General features: G+C 39.2%; 1 protein-coding gene across 4 annotated transcripts in view; it reads left to right on the top strand.

The window, feature by feature from the left end:
• Positions 1–12,031, top strand: part of SLC12A7 (solute carrier family 12 member 7) — a 165,859-nt gene extending 153,828 nt beyond the window's left edge. For 3 of the 4 annotated variants that reach the window (XM_075921508.1, XM_075921511.1, XM_075921510.1), the window contains 4 exons: positions 2,729–2,910; positions 4,444–4,458; positions 8,435–8,568; positions 9,273–12,031. In XM_075921508.1, the coding sequence (XP_075777623.1) occupies positions 2,729–2,910; positions 4,444–4,458; positions 8,435–8,568; positions 9,273–9,364 (423 nt within the window). In that variant the 3' untranslated portion in view covers positions 9,365–12,031. The remainder of the gene's footprint in view (positions 1–2,728; positions 2,911–4,443; positions 4,459–8,434; positions 8,569–9,272) is intronic. The other variant, XM_075921509.1, reaches the window with a different exon arrangement.
• The last annotated feature ends 5,352 nt before the right edge of the window (positions 12,032–17,383 follow it).

Here is a 17,383-nt window from a genome sequence, read left to right as displayed (position 1 = left end):
CTTCTGTACTGAAAAGGAGCCCATTGTAAGGGAATACTCACTTTCATGTGAAAAGTTATAGAACAGATAAAAGTTTGTGTTTGGGTGTAGTCTATAAGAATTTGGAAGGAATCGTTGGGTAATAGGTAGGTCATTATGGCAGAGAGGTGAGGTCAGGATAAGTCCCAAGTGATTGATAAGCTCCTTCTTCTTGCGCTTTAATTAAATATCACAGTCAGGTGTTCGTATACTTAATGTGCCTTAACAAAGCCTAAATTAGTTATAACAACGTATAACGCTAATTGTTTAAAAAAACTTTATAAAGAGTATTTGAGTATGACTGTTCAATATATGGTGCGTGTGTGCATGTGTGCACTTTCTACAATTGTTTTGGGGTTAATGTAAAATTTTTTGTTTGTTACCAAGAAAACAAACCCACTAACTTATTATGGAGAGAGGTTTTTACGTGTGTAACCTTTTATTAAAGTAATTAGCTTTTTCCTTTTGTGTACAGTCTGCATGTCTGAGTACAAAATAGCTCTTTTATCTATTTCTGTTAAGTTAATGTAGTGCTTCAGATCAATTTTAGAAATCCATCGTTATGCTAATTTGTGAAAATGAGCACTATGTTTATGAAAGGCAAGCACAAGTATTCTGTTTTCAGAATACTCCAACGTTCAGCTATGTAAATAAAGACAAATTGCCTTTTGAGTAGCATAATTAATTATATCCTTCTTTTATATGCTGGTTGTACTTGGTGACCTTCATGTCCCAGATTCAGAGCATCACTGATGAGTCTCGAGGCTCAATCAAAAGAAAAAGCTACTCTAGTCCTCAGTCCATTGGTCAAGATATACAGGCTCTGCTGCCTAATGACAATCCAGAGAAAGAGGTAGTCCAAAGTAGTACTGACTGGATATTCCATTCTCACTATAACACTTACAGTGCCACTCTAGTGCTAAAGATTGGAAATGAAATTGCAGGGTTTTTTTCTCTGAAACAGCATTTCTCAAACTTGATTACACCATGACCCCTTCTGACAACAAAAATTATTACACTACATGCAGGGGGGAGCAAAGTCTGAGCCCTGCTTTCCCAAATGGGGGAACCAAAGCCAGAGGCCAAGTGCTGAATCTCTGATCAGCAGGTCTATACCCTCACCAAGGATTGAAGCTAAAGCCTTCTTTGGCTTCTGACCCAAGGAGTGAGGCTTAGGATTTGGCTTCAGCCCTGGGCCCTAGCAAGTCTAACACCAGTTCTGGCAACCCTCTTAAAATGGGGTCACAATCCAATTTGGGGTCCTGGCCCACAGTTTGAAAACTGTTACTCTAAAGCTTTCAAACTTTTTACAACGTGTTTGCCCATTTTCCTCCTATAAATAAATAATCTTGGTTAAACAAAGTTAATGCTGATAGAAAACAGTCTTCTCATCTTCTTTCTCTCGTCTGAAAAGAAATCTTGAGTAAATATAGATTTTAGTATTACCAACTAGGATTTATTTTTATTATTGTGGCACTATCTCTTGTCCATAAACTTAGTAGCACAAATTGTCACTATATTACATCTCTCTTTTCTAGAATTTCCTGAGAAGTAATGCTTGTGAATTTCTAGAAGTAGCAAAGATATCTTCAAATTCTCCCTTCTCCTTTAAGTAATTTCTAGAATTTGAGGAGTCTGATTGAGATGCATATTTTACTCCATCAAAATATTTAAAATAAAGATTGCATTTACAAGTCTATTGTGTATATGGCAGAGTATAGCAAGTGCTAAAGCATCTCTAAATTCATTTAAATAGTCCAAAACCTATCTTGAAATTCTGGTCCCCACTGAAGTCAATTTCACTGTTGGAGTGTAATCCCCTTCTCCCGCAAGATATACATTATATTCTCAAAAAAAGCATCAATATTTATATCTATCTAGTGAAACATCAGAGCCTTTACACTGTAAACATCACTCATCAATTTACTTCTTAGTTTGATTATGATGAAAATATGGCACTTTAAGTGTTTATGTCCAAAAATGGGTATCCTAGTTTGTGGCATTACATTGGTGTTTCTTTATATTCCACCTACTTTAGATGCTGTAGGCATATTTGTGTTGATTTCCATTTAGAGGTGAAATAAAATTCAAGTATTTCTAACACAAAGTTGTTTCGCCCTTTGCATTTTTAATGCAAGATTGTAGATTTAAGATTGTAGATCTTAAATTACTTCTGTTCCATAGCAATAAAAGACATTATTGCTATTCTAAACAGCGATACTGTTTTTTTTCCATTCAGATACCATTTCAGTGTTGTTTCTGTTATTTCTCTTAATGCTACTTATTGCAAAATATTTGCAGATATATTTTGGTCATTTTTCCACTCTTAATGGGTACTCTAGTCACCTAAGGAAATTCCCAAGAAAATCTGTAAATTGAAACCAAAGTTTCATTGTAACTTGGACTCAATTTTTTGATAAAGCAAAGTGTCTTTAGTTTTAATTATAAAAGTAAGCCTCTCACTGAGAGCCTGGTAAATACAAATGAATAATTTCAAGGATCCGGGTACTGTTGGCTTCAATGTTAGAGTTAAGCATGTGTTTGCAGTATAAGGCACCATTGCTTGTAAAGCTCTTGGGGCTGATCCTGCTCCAATTAAAGTCTGTCAGTTGCCATTAATTGAGGTGTTCAGGGATCAGTGATTTTAATTTACTTAACGCTCTAGCGCTACTATATTTTGATCTGTTCTCTCCATTTATTTTTTGGTCAGGCTCAGTTAATCCATGATAGAAACACTGCATCTCATTCAGCGGCAGTTCTTAAGTGTGATGCTACTGCTGCTGCTCCTGAAAAAGTACAGATGACCTGGACTAAAGAAAAGTTAATAGCTGAAAAGCACAAAAATAGAGAAACAAATTTAACAGGTTTTAAAGATATCTTCAACATGAAACCGTAAGTACAAGTGTGATTTTAATAAGTTTCTGGTTTTCTCTTTTTTCTGGTATTATTTGAGACTTTATCTTGTAAAAATGTATGCATTCCAGTAACTTTATACACACGAGTAGTGCCACTAAGTCCCTGGAAGTATTTAAATACATAATTAACTGCAATGTTAGGCCCTGAGCAAAGTAACAAGGGAGGCTAATTTTTAATGCAGTAAGTACTAACACAGGTGACAGACACATTTGCATTACTTACGACAGTGTTTAAAGGAACCTTTTTCACATACACGCACATTGTTCTAATTGAAAGTAACTGTAAAGAAGTAAACATTGCCCTATTCAGTCATATACTCCAATGAAATAGACTTAGGCCCAATCTTGTATGTTACAATGGGTTGAGGGTCCCCTGTGCCCTTCTAGCCAGGTACTAGACTTTCTCCACAAATGTAAGCTGCAAAGATTACCTTAAAGACCTTAAGGATATATGTACACTGCAAAAAAACTGCCACAGCAGTATCAGGGGCCAGGTTATCTGACTCCGGTATGCAGTACACAGTTAAAAATTGCAGAATAAACTTCCTTGCTCAGACTCTGAGTCCCTCTTCCAGCCCAGGTTTCAGAGCTCAGGCTCCAGCTCAAGCAGGGAAATCTATATTGTTTATAGCCCCGTTTTGGAAACCCATGTTGGGTAACCTAGACTCTGAGTCTTACTGCTGTGGGGAGCGGGAGGAGTGTTTGTTGTCTAGATGTACCCAAGGGTGTCACTAGACAGTGGCACTATCTCGGGATACTTCCACTATCCTGAAATAGCATTTTCCACATCTTGACAGTGCACCCGTTATTTTGAAATAACTTTCAAAATAAGAGGTACGCTATTCCAACGTCCCTGTAAACCTTATTCCACGAGAATTAAGGGACATTTCAGAACAGTGCTCTATTTCAAAATATGCGCTGTGTAGACAGCACCAAATTTATAAATAAGCTATTTCGAAATTAACTCGAAATAAGCTACACAATTTGTGTAGCTCTTATTGCGTAGCTTATTTCGAGCTAAGGGTGCAGTGTAGATGCACCCTAAGTAAAAAAGAACTAACCTTTAATAATACTGGGTAAAACTGAAAACCAAATGGACTAAGAAGCTATTAAACATGAAATTTAAGTCACTTAGGAAAGTGGCTTCTTTTGAAATCTTTTATCAATTACAAATTCAGAATATCAGTTTGTTTATGGCAGAGTTTTGCTTTAAAGTTCTATTCTGTTCAAAAGCTCTAGAAAAGACTGATTTTTATTTTATTTAAACGGTTGGTGGGGGGGAGGTGTTAAAATTCCTTTCTGTTACCAGACCTTTTGAATCATGCAAAAACATAGATTGACATTTTAAATTAGGTATTACTATAAAATTAAACTACTTGTCAGTGAGGGAAAGGTCTGTCTAAATCATTAAAGAAGTACAGTGTGTTACCAGCTCAAGTTGCTATATTTAAAAATGTACCAGAGAGCATAAAGCAATGTATTTATACATGTTTGTTTCTCTTCCATGTAGAGAATGGGAAAATCTGTAAGTCCAATTTGATTTAATATAGGCTGTGTTCCCTGGTGCTTGTGTTTTATTATTATTGCATGTTTTCTTTAAAGTAGCCGCTTCCCGTGATTTAGAGTATGCATATTGTGCGCATATTGTGATTTGGCATGTGAATATCATTAGTGTAGCAGTTCCTGTCATCTTTTTCTGTTTTTGTTCCTAAACCTCATCAGTTTTTCATTTTAGAATAATTCATAGTATACTGATAAGTTTTTCAAAAATGATGGTCCTTATAGCCGATTGCAGAGTCTTTCATTAAAAATCTGACAGTATTTGGTTCCAAAGTAAGTGACCTGCATTTTTTCTAATTAATATCCTAAAACATTAAATGTATTTTGACTTGTGATTATGGTATGGCATAGCACTGTGAGCTGAAAAAAGTCTCCTGAGATTTATTTAAAAAATTATATGATTGAAAAACCCTTCATTTCCCAATTGATAAACAGTAGGATTCCTCCAGAAATGTAACCACATACTCACAAAATAGTGAGTAGACCTTTGGACTATCAGAGGCAAATACATTTAGCAGCTGTTTCATAAATTGCTGCTAGGGTGCTGTGAGGCGCACTACAGGCAGCACAGAGGCCTGCCTAGCCCCAGCCCTGCTCCTCCCGAGGCCCCATCCTTCAAGGAGGCGCAGAGCAGGCCTTCTGCCCAAGGGCCTGGTGAGGCTGTCAGCTCCACTGGGCACTCTTAACTCTGAAGTTCTACTGTATTTTCTTGTTCCAGAAAGTGCCAGTCATCTGTCATCATCACTGATCCTATCCAATAATTTCCCCAGTTAATAATTTCTTCATGTGTTGATATCCCTTTTATAGGAAAACTTATGTGTGGGATGAGAAATCCAGTTCTCAGAATTTTGCTGTAATTTGAAGGCATGTGAGTGGAGGGAGACTCAGTTGGAATTGGCATAAGGTTTTGGCTCTCTAAACCTGTGCATTTTGGCTCTCTAAGCCTGTGCAAAATGCATAGGCCCTGTGCCTCAAAACTTCCACCTGTGGCTTTTGAAGGAGTTATGCTATTGTGGACTCCCCCACTGCCTCCTGCCCCCAAAAGTAGGGTTTACTGTGGGATTCAGTATTGCTAATCCTTCTGATACAGTATCTTTCTTAAAATATTGTGATTAAACTGAGAATTTCAACTTTAATGTAAAGAAAAGTTTTAAAAGAAGAATCCTAAGGGCTCAACAGTCTGAAGGCAAATAACTTGGGGGTTATTTTTTATTGATGTTTATGCCAGACTTGGGATATGAGAGGGGAGGGAGACTAGGATTTTAGAATATTTGAAGGAACACTGAAACATCAAGAAAGAAAGAAACAGAAAGAAATGGAGGACAAAGTGAGGAATGAGCAATTTATTTATTATTTTATTCTTTTATTCTTTTACCAGCTTTCCCCTTCATTCTTAAGTAGTGGGACTGTCTCTCACTTGTAGACTTTGCTAATAATCTAGTGTTGCTGCAGATATAACGGGCTTGCTATTCCGATATCCCTGTGAACCTCATTCCATGAGAATTCAGGGACATTTTGGAATAGTGCTGTATTTCGAAATTAACTCAAAATAAGCTATGCAATTTACCTTAGTGGTCAGTGTCTTTCCCTTCCTTTACTCTTCTCAACTTCATCCTCAAGAGAAATTTGAGAGACGCTGTATTTTATATGTAGCTTTTCTGGAGACTCAGGGTACACCTATATAGCAGCGTTATTTCAGAATAACTGACATTTTGAAATAACAAAATGCTTGTCTGCAGAGCAAGCCATTATTTCAAAATAATTGTCGAGCTGGAGGACTTCTTATTTGGACTCCTTTAAGCCTCCTTTCATGAAGCATAAGGGAAATAGAAGAAAGACTGTACTTCTTTCAACTTCCTGCTGTGCAGACAGCACCAAAAGCTGAATTAAGCTATTTCGACTTCAGCAATGCAATTGAGGTAGCTGAAGTTGCTTAGCTTAATTCAACTTTTGCCCTGCAGTGTAGATGAGCCCTTAGAGAGGTATGACCTATTCCTTCCTATTAGACAGCCCTCACTCTGCCAAGGCATTGATTTAGACCAGCATGCCAGGGCCTCATCACCCAGATGCAACTCTGCTGTGGGATATCTAATTAAAATGACAATGTTAAATAAAAACATGGAAATTAGCAGCACAGCAGTATCCCCATTGATGTAAGACACCATCTCTGCTTGAGAAAGAGGCTTCCTTCCAAAAGCACCCACAGTCCATGAAAGAGTTCTGACGAGAGTTTTAAAGCTTCGGCTGTGGCCATTTAGATGCCGGTATCCCTGTCCTTTGTAAGCAAACTGTAAGCAGCTTTTTCATAGCTGTTGAGAGTAGAAGTGATAGCTGTGAATGTGGAAAACAAAACACTTAGAGGGAGTCACTGATCAGCACAGTGAGAATCACTCAAGCTGTCTAATAATTTTTACGGAAGGCAGGACAAAACTGACTTCAGTAAGACCACCCAGAAGAATGAGACAGCTCTGCAATACCCAAGACTCCCTGGTAAATTCTGATATCTGGTCATTGTATTTATTATGCCCATTTCTGTCCTTTCACACCAATGAATGCAAATGCCTGTCCATAAGACTTCTTTCTAGAGAGACAGACAAACACCAAGGAGAAAAGGTGTTATAACAACCCCGTTGTGAGATGATGAACTAAAAACGTTACTGGCTGTGCCTTTCAGTGTTATTGCCAACTAACCACTTTACTACTTTCTCAGATAGTTTCCCATTACAAACTGAATTTCGTTTAATGATTTTTATAGTACAGGTTGCTCCTCCCAATTCCAGGATTCTCTCGTCCGGCAACATCCATGGCCTGGTGTGACCACAGGAGTTCCTGGATGAGAGAGTCCCGGGGCAGGAGAGCCAGCAGTGGAGCAGCCTGGTGCAGCTCCATGAGTCTGCCTGCAGCAGAGCCGCAGCAGCCTGGGCAGAGCACAGTTGAGACCACAGCAGCCCAAGAGGAGAAGCCTGGCCGGGCCATGTCAGCCTGTGAGGTGGCGGGGCTGCAGCAGCCCATGCAGCAGTGGTGGCAGAGGCAGCGTGATTGGGGCTGCCTACCATGCAGCAGCAGGGCTGGGGTTGTGACGGCAGCAGCCTGAGATGGGAAGCCAGCCACAGCAGCCTGGCAGAATCAGCGTGGCCACGTGCCACTTGGCAGTGGAGTTGGGGCTGCAGCAGCCCGATCAGGCAACATGCTGTTCTGCGGGGGGCTGGAGCTGCCCAGCCGGCAGCAGACCCAGGGCTGGGGCTGGCCCACAGACAACCCAGCCGGGCTGAAGGAGCTGGTAGCGGGGAGGGGCAGCAAGCTGAGGGGCTGGTGTCAGCGGACCTCCCATTGTCCAGCAAATTCCCTCATTTTGGACTAGCCAGGTCCCAAGAGTGCCGGACGAGAGAGGTCCAACCTGTAGCACTGCAGTATAACTTATGATTGGATTTGTAAAGGAATTTTAAGGAAAATCCAAGTGTATATGCCTAATCTTGCCACAGTGCATTTAGATAAACTATAGCGAAGATTGTTCCTGAATTTCCATTATAAATCCTGGTTTTGAATTCTTCCCTAATTTAGACTTCTAGGAATCAAGGACTATCAATCTATGTCCACTCTTTGGCTTAAATGTCATTTAAAAGAAAATTACCCTGAAAGCAATACTTATGTTTATATTTCATTTTATTTTCAAGGAAAACATTACTGGTTAAAAGTTACAGCCCTTCTGTTCATAAAATGTCAAGATTGGATTTGCTTTTTAATCAATGAGTAATTATAATTAGAGAAGTTAGGCTGTACTGTACTGTGATCTGAGTTTTACCCTTTTAAATATCTCCCATCAAAAGTATGACATGTTCAGTTAATTGTCATAGTTCACAAATGTAAGTAAGGCGTACAGATTAAAATAGTTATTGGTTATAATAATATTTTTCCATTAAGAAAGTTTGTTTATGTACTAGGAATCAGTCAAATGTGAGAAGAATGCACACTGCTGTGAAGCTCAATGGAGTAATATTAAATAAGTCACAACATGCTCAGCTAGTTTTATTGAATATGCCTGGACCTCCTAAAAACAAAAAAGGGGATGAAAACTGTATCCTATGCTGTAATGTTTTAATGGTGAAAATAGGCTGTATTACAAAAAAGTAACAATATCATATATATTAACAATCTCAAAAATTAAGTTGCAATTGATATGAATGAGTACAATGAGGATGTACGTATTTGTTTGTATACGTATAGGGGCTGTGTGTGTGTGTGTGTGTGTGTGTGTGTGTGTGTGTGTGTTTGGACTGTGGTTTTCTTGTTTTTATTTTTACTTGTGGGAAGTGTGCCTTAAAGAACAGCTCTTGCAGCATATGTTTTCATGAGCCCAAAAGTGGATTTTTTTGATGATAGCAATGTGAGGGTAACGCTGATACTTTGGGTTCAGTTTATCTAAAATGTTAGATAAAATACTTTAATAATATTTTAATATTTTATCTATTGATTGACGCTTCTTGTGGGATCCTACAAGAAATGCATAGATCCCAACATGTATTCCTCCTTCTTGATCTGAGCTAGCAAGCTACTTGCGTGTTTGCTACCATGTTGAGTCAGCACTTCGCAAATGAAAGATGAATGTGTTAGGTGCAGTACTTTAGACAAGTTTCAGATGAGGCTTCTGCACTTGCACTTTGGATGCAAGAGTACAATTTATTGAGGTTTTACGTATGTATGTATGTATTTATAGTTTTATGTTCAAGGGTTGTGATTTTTTCCCCTATAATCTTAAAACCTTGACTTGATTGTCTCCAGACATGGAGTTTTTGGAAGTTTTGACAGAAGGTCTGAACAGAGTTCTCTTAGTGCGAGGTGGTGGACGTGAAGTGATCACCATTTACTCCTAATGCTGTTACTGAACGTGAAAAGATAAACTGCAGCAATCTGACCATTGAAATGAAATTGCCTGTGTACTTGAAATGATATACCAGCTTAATCCTCTGATCATGTATTCTGTTTTCTTTTAAAGGTATTTATTTGAAATTATTTCCTTTATATATTTATCTTTGTAAAAGAAATTCATTTACTGTAGTATTAAATAAATGCTGAGGATCAGGAGGGCATTTTTAAAACAATCTTGGTTTGAGATCCAAGAAAGGAAAGGTAATTTTTTATGGCAGATAAAGTAACTCATGTTTTAAATCTGCATAATCAGCATAAAAACAGAAACCTGCATTTTTAGTAACATTAATTGTATTAGTTTGTTTGTACAAAAGGATGTTTAAATTATGTTAAAATCTCTTAAGTGTATGAACAAAATATGCAATATTTGGCAAGAAATTCTGATCTGATTATGTTGTCCTCGACAAATGCTGCTGCGGTGCTTCTGTGACTGGTCTGATCACAGTTTCATCTTGGGTCTTCTGGTACATATTGATTCAGAAATATATACAGACATTTGACATTTGATTATGGGACATAAAAGGAAATTGAAAGAATTACTAGATTTCAAAATTGGTTAAATAAAAATTCACAATTCAATCATTGCTTATTACTATAATTCTTTGAAATTACCATTTGTTTAAACTTATTTTGATAACTTTGCTGACGTCACTGAGTTATCTATGACCCCTTTGCACTACAGCTGTGTGAGGAATAATCTCCAAGTAGAAATGAAGGTATTCTGTCTACCCTTTCACACACAATTGCTTTCATGCTTGTACACTGTGTGCCAGTGACCCCAGCTAGCGAATGTCTTCAAGGGGCAGTTGCATTTTGGAGCAGTCTTGTGAACAGCGGTCAGGACTGGAGTATATTAACCATCTCCTTTTTAGATCATGGACGTAGCAAGTGATGGGAAAGAGAATAGGGATAATGGGTCATTTCTGTATCCCATGTCTGTGATTCTGTCTTGTGGCAGCTGATTAATTTTCAACATGCAGCATGTTCAAATTTTCAAATTCAAATGATAAAACTGAAGTGTGGGAATTAAGGAGGCTCGCTTTGCCCAATTAAGAGTACTCTTCTGCTTTAAGTTAAATGCAAGGACAGTCACTCTGTTTCTTTATATTATTTTTATTTCTTCAAAGCGAATCTGATTTTCTGAAAAGTGAGGTTTCATTTAAAATAAATAAATGAAGAATTTCTTTATCAACTGAGTTGAGCGTAAACTATTAAAGTTTGTAATTAATTTGTAACTATTAGTTTGATATAGTAATTTTAAACTTTTTGTCAGTAATACACCTCTGTGCATTATGATTGGCCATAAAATTAAGTTTGTAAATTGCATCGTAAAACTGTTTTCAACTGCCAAGTGTCTGGTGATACTGAAAATATCTGGCCACAAATATTGAAATAGTACCATGGGGCTATACTAATTTAAAGGGTGTGGCATAAGTACACTAAAGACAAGATGTAATGTGTAAAATAAAATGTTTGTAATACTGTTTGGGGTACATAATTTCATATTTTAAATGATAGATCTGCCAATATATTTTCAGTAAGCATTTCAGCTAAATAATTTTTCTACAGATTTTCTTGATGAAGTATATATTCAGTCACAGATAAAAATGGCTTACAAAATATATTAAAGAAATATTCTACTTGTCCACTCCATTTTACATTATGTTGTCTTTCTACAATGCTATCTTATGCTTATAGTCTTTATAAATAAATATTTTTACACATATTTATAGCTACTTTAGAAATAAATGCTGTATGGTCCAGGCCCCTTTTTGAAAGATTTCTACAGTAGTTTTGTTTCAGTATTGCTTAAACTTGCACATTTTTTGTTGTACGCTTTCTTTGCAGTTCTCTGGTTTAGAATATTGCAATATGTGGTAGAGTAGTTCTGTGTACCAAAGCTCATAAAATATTAAAACTGAAACACGTTTCCTATTATTTGTAATAATAATCTGCTAAACTAGTTAACCTAGTTCATAACTATTTTTTCAAAAAGTACTAAGTGATTAAACACTTTTTCAGAATTAATCTGAATTTATTAACAAAGCAGAACCAATACTACATACTACATGAGGCAATTATTTCCAAAATAATTATATATCTAAAAAGTAACTATGTTTTCTAAACTGAGAGATGAAAAAGTACGTTGATGTAATATGCATTATGATTATGTACTTCAAAGAATCTAAAAAATATCTGGTCAAATAGTGGAACAAAATCCATCATTTCTTTATTCATTATTGTAAGCTACTCTGCCATTGATTAGAGTTAGAGGTACATATCAGTGTGCAGAATTTTTCAGTGTATGCAAATAGGTCTTTTAACTTAGTACTTTTAAAAAATAAAGTATCACAATCCTTGAAACTAATAGTTATGAAAATTAAGAAAATGAGTCATGGCTACAGGTACATTTTGGTATTACAGCCTAAGTACTTGCCAGACATGGATATTCTAAGTTGTGCTTAGTTGAGGTTCTTTTGTTTGTGATGAAATATTTGTAAGATCATTATTTTATCTCTAGATGAAATATTTTTGTAAATGTTTAGAAATAACTTAATGTTTTTGTTTGTTTCTATAGATGTTCAAAAATAAATAAAACTGTCTGAAACCATTGTTTGTTCTATGCCTTTTTGCTGATATTGAAGTGAAAAAAATGGATTGGGAAGATATACAATATAAACTCTATCAGTACAAACCAAGTAATTTTATTGATGTTATGTGTATTGTTTCAAATGTAAGTATAGAAACAATTGACAAAAACTGGTGAATCATAAAAATTCATATTGTCATCTATTTTGCCATCAAATCCAGAGAAAAGGTTGGTGTAAATAAGTTGTAGGAAGAACACCATTACATTATGTAGGTATTAAATTGGAACAAATTAAAAACTGCAAATAACTTCTACAAGAATATACAGAATTTTTCACAAGTTGAATACAATGTAGTAGCAAAAGCTACAAACTGCTAATTTAAAAATATATATATATATATATATAAATAAGTCAATCCAAGACCTTGACTAAACCGCAATGCTCCAAATAGTATACCATGTCATATAAATAGATGTTGATGCAAATAATTCATGAAGACAGAGGCCATATAGAGTGGGTAGCGGTCTTTCCACATGTGTTATTTGATGAAAAATCTTCCCTATATACAGTGACAGATAATTAAAATCCTGTTTACACTATTATACCTCAGCCACAGTATTTGTTTTATTATTTTTTTAATCTATATAGTTCACAGTTTTCTAATGGAAGAGGAAAATACCACTACTTTACCTAAATAAATGTAGACATTTCAAAGGGAGTTTTTTTCTTGCCAACCTTCAACGAGTACTTTGGAGCTACACAATTACAAAACATTGCATAGTGTGCCCAGGAGCAAATTTCTATCATATGGTTAAGAAACCATAGACTCCTAGAACTGGAAGGGACCTTGAAAGGTCATTGAGTCCAGCCCCCTGCCCTTACGGCAGGACTAAGCACTGTCTAGATCATCCCTGACAGGTGCCTGTCTAACCTTCTCGTGGAAATCTCCATCGCTGGAGATATTTAAAACTCCTCTAAGCAATTTATTCCAGTGGTTGACTAGCCTGAGAGGCAGGAAGTTTTTCCTGATGTCCAACCTAAACCTCCCTTGCTGCAGTTTAAGCCCATTGCTTCTTGTCCTATCCTCAGAGGCCAAGGAGAACAATTTTTCTTCCTCCTCTTTGTAACACTCTTTTAGACACTTGAAAACCGCTATCATGTCCCCTTTCAGTCATCTCATTTCTAAACTAAACAATCCCAGTTCTTTCAGTCTTCCCTAATAGGTCATGTTTTCTAGACCTTTAATCATTGTTGTTGCTCTTCTCTGGATCTTCTCCAATTTCTCCACACCTTTCTTGCAATGTGGTGCGTAGAACTGGACACAATACTCCAATTGAAGCCTGATCAGTGCAGAGAAGAGCAGAAGAATGACTTCTCATGTCTTACTCACAGCACTCATATTAATGCATCCCAGAATTAAGTTTGATTTTTTCAACAGTGTTACGTTGTTGACTCATGTTTAACTTGTCCTCCACTATAACCCCTAAATCCTTTTCTGCAGTACTCCTTCCTAGACAATCACTTCCCATTCTGGATGTGTGAAACTGGTTGTTCCTTCCTAAGTGGAGTACTTTGCATTTGTCCTTATTAAATTTCATCCTGTTTACCTCAGACCATTTCTCTAGTTTGTCCAGATCTTTTTAAATTTTGACCCTATCCTCCAAAGCACTTGCAACCCCTCCCAGCTTGGTATCATCTGCAGACTTAATAAGCATACTCTCTATGACACCATCTAAATCATTGATGGAGATATTGAACAGAAGCGGCCCCAAAACAGACCCCTGCGAAACCCCACTTGTAATGCCCTTTCAGCATGATTGTGAACCATTAATAACTACTCTCTGAGAATGATTATCCAGTCAGTTATGTCTGCACCTTATAGTAAACCCATCTAGGTTGTATTTCCCTAGTTTTTTGATAAGAAGGTCATGGAGGACCGTGTTAAATGTCTTACTAAAGTCTAGATATACCCTGTCCACCGCTTCTCCCTTATCCACAAGACTTGTTATCCTATCAAAGAAAGCTATGAGATTGGTTTGACATGATTTGTTGTTTACAAATCCGTGTTGGCTGTTACCTATTAAAAATGTCACCCTTAATTTTCTTACACAGAGTTAGAAATGCAATTTAAAATCAAGAATAGTAATAACTAGAGGATTTACTTGACATTGCTTGGGTCCTTAACTCAAATAATTTCTCTTGGGTGGGGCTGGAGATGAGGGGTTCAGTATGTAGGCTGCCCCAATTGAGGGACAGACACACAGACAAACTCTCTGGAATGTACAGTAGATAGCTGTCCCTTTTTCCACCCCACCTCCTGCTGCACCAATGTGGTTATAGCTGTTCCAGTCTCTGGCCTCTTGCTGCCCCCTGGTGTTCACTGTACAGCAGGGGTGGCCAACCCATTTAACAAAGAGAGCCAAAACAGCGGCAGAAAAAATGCGAAGAGCCGTACCAGAATTGTAGAGGAAAAAAGAAAGCCCCCCAGAACAGAATTGTTGAGCAAAAAGCAATGGAATTCTGAAGGGTATTAAAGAGCATCAGTGACATCTCTTCTTACACCATTAGTCTGATGGGATGTAATGTGGGCAGGTGAATGCAGACGACTCCAGTGGATCTCTAAGGCAGTGTTTCCCAATTAGTGCTCCGGGGAACCCTGGGGATCCGTGAAGCGAAAGCAAGGGTTCCGCGAAGAGCCGGCACTCCCCCGCCCCCTGTTAAAGACACAGAGCCATGGCAAGGGCTTTTTTTTTCTTTTGCTCAAAGAAATGTGGCAGAGGCCTTTTTTTTTTTAAGGCAACTCTAGGGGTTCCGTGGCCAAATACCATTGGGAAACACTGCTCTAAGGAAAGCCACAGAGTTAATGCAGAAGTAGCTGAGTGCTGCCACCAGTGGATCCCTGGACAGGAGGGGGAGGAGTCAGATGCCACAACCATCTTTTCATAGAGGCTAATGAGGGGGTTAATTATGTGCTGCCACTACTGCCCTGAGGCGGCTGCTGTTTGGTGTAGGAGGCCACTGCCACTCAATTCCTGAGACTGACTCATGTGTTAGTAGAAGCCTGGTACTACCACCACCACTAGATCTGTGCTGCTTCCATGGAATCCCTAAGGCCAACAGGCGGTCGGGGGCCAGTAAGATGTCACCATCACCACATCCTTGAGGCCAATGGGTGGATGGCAGTGGATGGGTGCCACCACAACTGGATGCCCACAGCTGAGGATAGCTGGGTACTTTTGCACAGAAAACCCAAGGGTGATGGGAAGAGATGCTGGTGCTGGAGCTGGACCTCTCAGCTGGATACCTGAGGTCAGTAGGTGCTGGATACCTTAGGTCAATATGGAGGGGAGCATGGGTGCAATTGGTTGCCACCACCACAGCCAGAAGAGTATGGGTATGGGAGAGTGGAGTGGGGCAAATGCCACTGAATCCCTGAAACCATCTTTATGGATTGTGGGCAGCCAGTGCCTCACCTCTGGATTTCTGAGACTGGCCAATGCACTGGCCGGGGCCTGGTGCCCCACCACTACTGGATCCATCGGGTCATCTGGAGGGTTAGGGTAACCTGGTGCAGCCATTTACAGATTTCTGAGGCCTGTTTGGTTTGGGGATGATGGGTGCTCCCTTCACAGAATCCTTCCAGCTGGAGAGCATAACAATCAGGTTCTGCAGCCACTTCATCTCCGAAAGCAGCCACTGGGTAGGTGGAGAAGCCAGATGCTACAGCAGCCTTATCCCTTAGGACAACAGGGAGAGGAGGGGGCAGACAGGTGCCACTAACATTGGATCCCTGAGGGCATCAGGGGGAATTTCCATGTTCCACCATTACTAGATGTGAGAGGCCAGTAGGGTGGAGGATGCAGGAGCTGAGTGGCACACTGTCTTTGGATCTCTAAGGCAGCAGAGGGATAGGGGCAGCTGGAGGCTGCTGACACTGGCACCCTGAAGGATGCTTGGTTGCCTGGGTGCAATTTCTGAGCCAGGTGAGGGTGGAGGCAGCAGTTTATTGCCACCACTGGATCTCTGAGTGTGGCAGTGATGGTGGGAATTGCCATGTGCTGCCACCACTAGGTCTCTGAAGCTGGCTGCGGGGAAGGAAGAGAAGTTGCATGTAGCAACCACTTTATCTCTGAGGCCACACAGATGCCTGGAGGCAGGACAGGCAAATGATGTCATCACTAAATCCCTGACATGGATGAACACAGCCAGGTGCTGGATCTATAAGGCCAGCCCTAGGAGTGGGGCCAATGGGCAATACCGCCACTGGATCCTTGGATCAGGCAAGGGAGGATCGTGGAAAATCCAAATGCCACAGTGTCTATTTCTGCAGTCACTTGGGAGTGGGAGAAGTCAGGTGCCACAGACAATGGAGCCCAGGGGCTGGCAAGGGGCTGAGTCCGTGGGTGCCGAGGGCAGCAAACATTAAATCCTTGAGGCCAGAGGGTGGCCAGGTGCTGCTGACAATAAATCTCTAAGGGAAGCAGAGTTCCAACACTCATGTTGACACTTGATCCCTGAGGCCAGCAGGGTGTGGATGGGCAGGCTGTGCTGCCACTGGAGCTCTATGTCTGCCCAGGGGATCTTATGATCTAGCAAAGGATGACATAATGTTTGCTATAGCCACATTCCCAAGCATCTGCCCTGATGCCTGCACCACCCACACTGCCTGCTCCCTGACCTGAAGGACCCAAGTAACACTAAGTTAATCTAGTCCTGGTGGTAGATTTTGCCACTGGCGAGGTAAGGAAATCATTCTAACTACTACAAAGGCTAATTCTGTGGGGAAAGCCCTTTCCATTGTGTTTAGCAGTGTTGGGTTCTCTAAAGAGATTTTTTCTCACTGTGGGTCAAATTTCATGTCTCAGTTATTCAGTGAGTTATGGAAATTGTGTGGGTGAGACAGCTGAAAGCCACCCCATATCACTCAGGCTACGTCTAGACAGCAGGGCTATTTCGGGATACCGGAAGTATCCCAAAATAGCAATTCTCCATCTTTAAATATGTTTTGAAATAACAGGCACGCTATTCCAGCATCCCTATAACTCTCGTTCCATGAGTGTTAAGGGACCTGTCGGAATAGTGCTTTATTTCAAAATTTCGAAATAAGTTATAGCTTATTTTGATGTAAGGGTGCTGTGTAGATGCATCCCCAGAGATGAATAGTCTGGTGGAACTCTATGCAAGAAATGTATTGAAATGAGAGTAGATAACCAGTCATTAACTATTTGCTTATTGGAAGGTGATTCAGGAATGAAAAAGGTTCTTTCAATTTGATCTTCTGTACAGAGAAGAAACTAGGTGACTCCTAGATCTTATCAGAGACACCTGATAAGGGGATACTGTGGCAGTGGGAGACCCAGTAATTGAAATGGT

This window comes from Pelodiscus sinensis, chromosome 2 (genome assembly GCF_049634645.1).
Source record: "Pelodiscus sinensis isolate JC-2024 chromosome 2, ASM4963464v1, whole genome shotgun sequence".
Classification (NCBI taxonomy): Eukaryota; Metazoa; Chordata; order Testudines; family Trionychidae; genus Pelodiscus; species Pelodiscus sinensis.
This window is presented reverse-complemented; position numbering and strand designations above follow the sequence as displayed.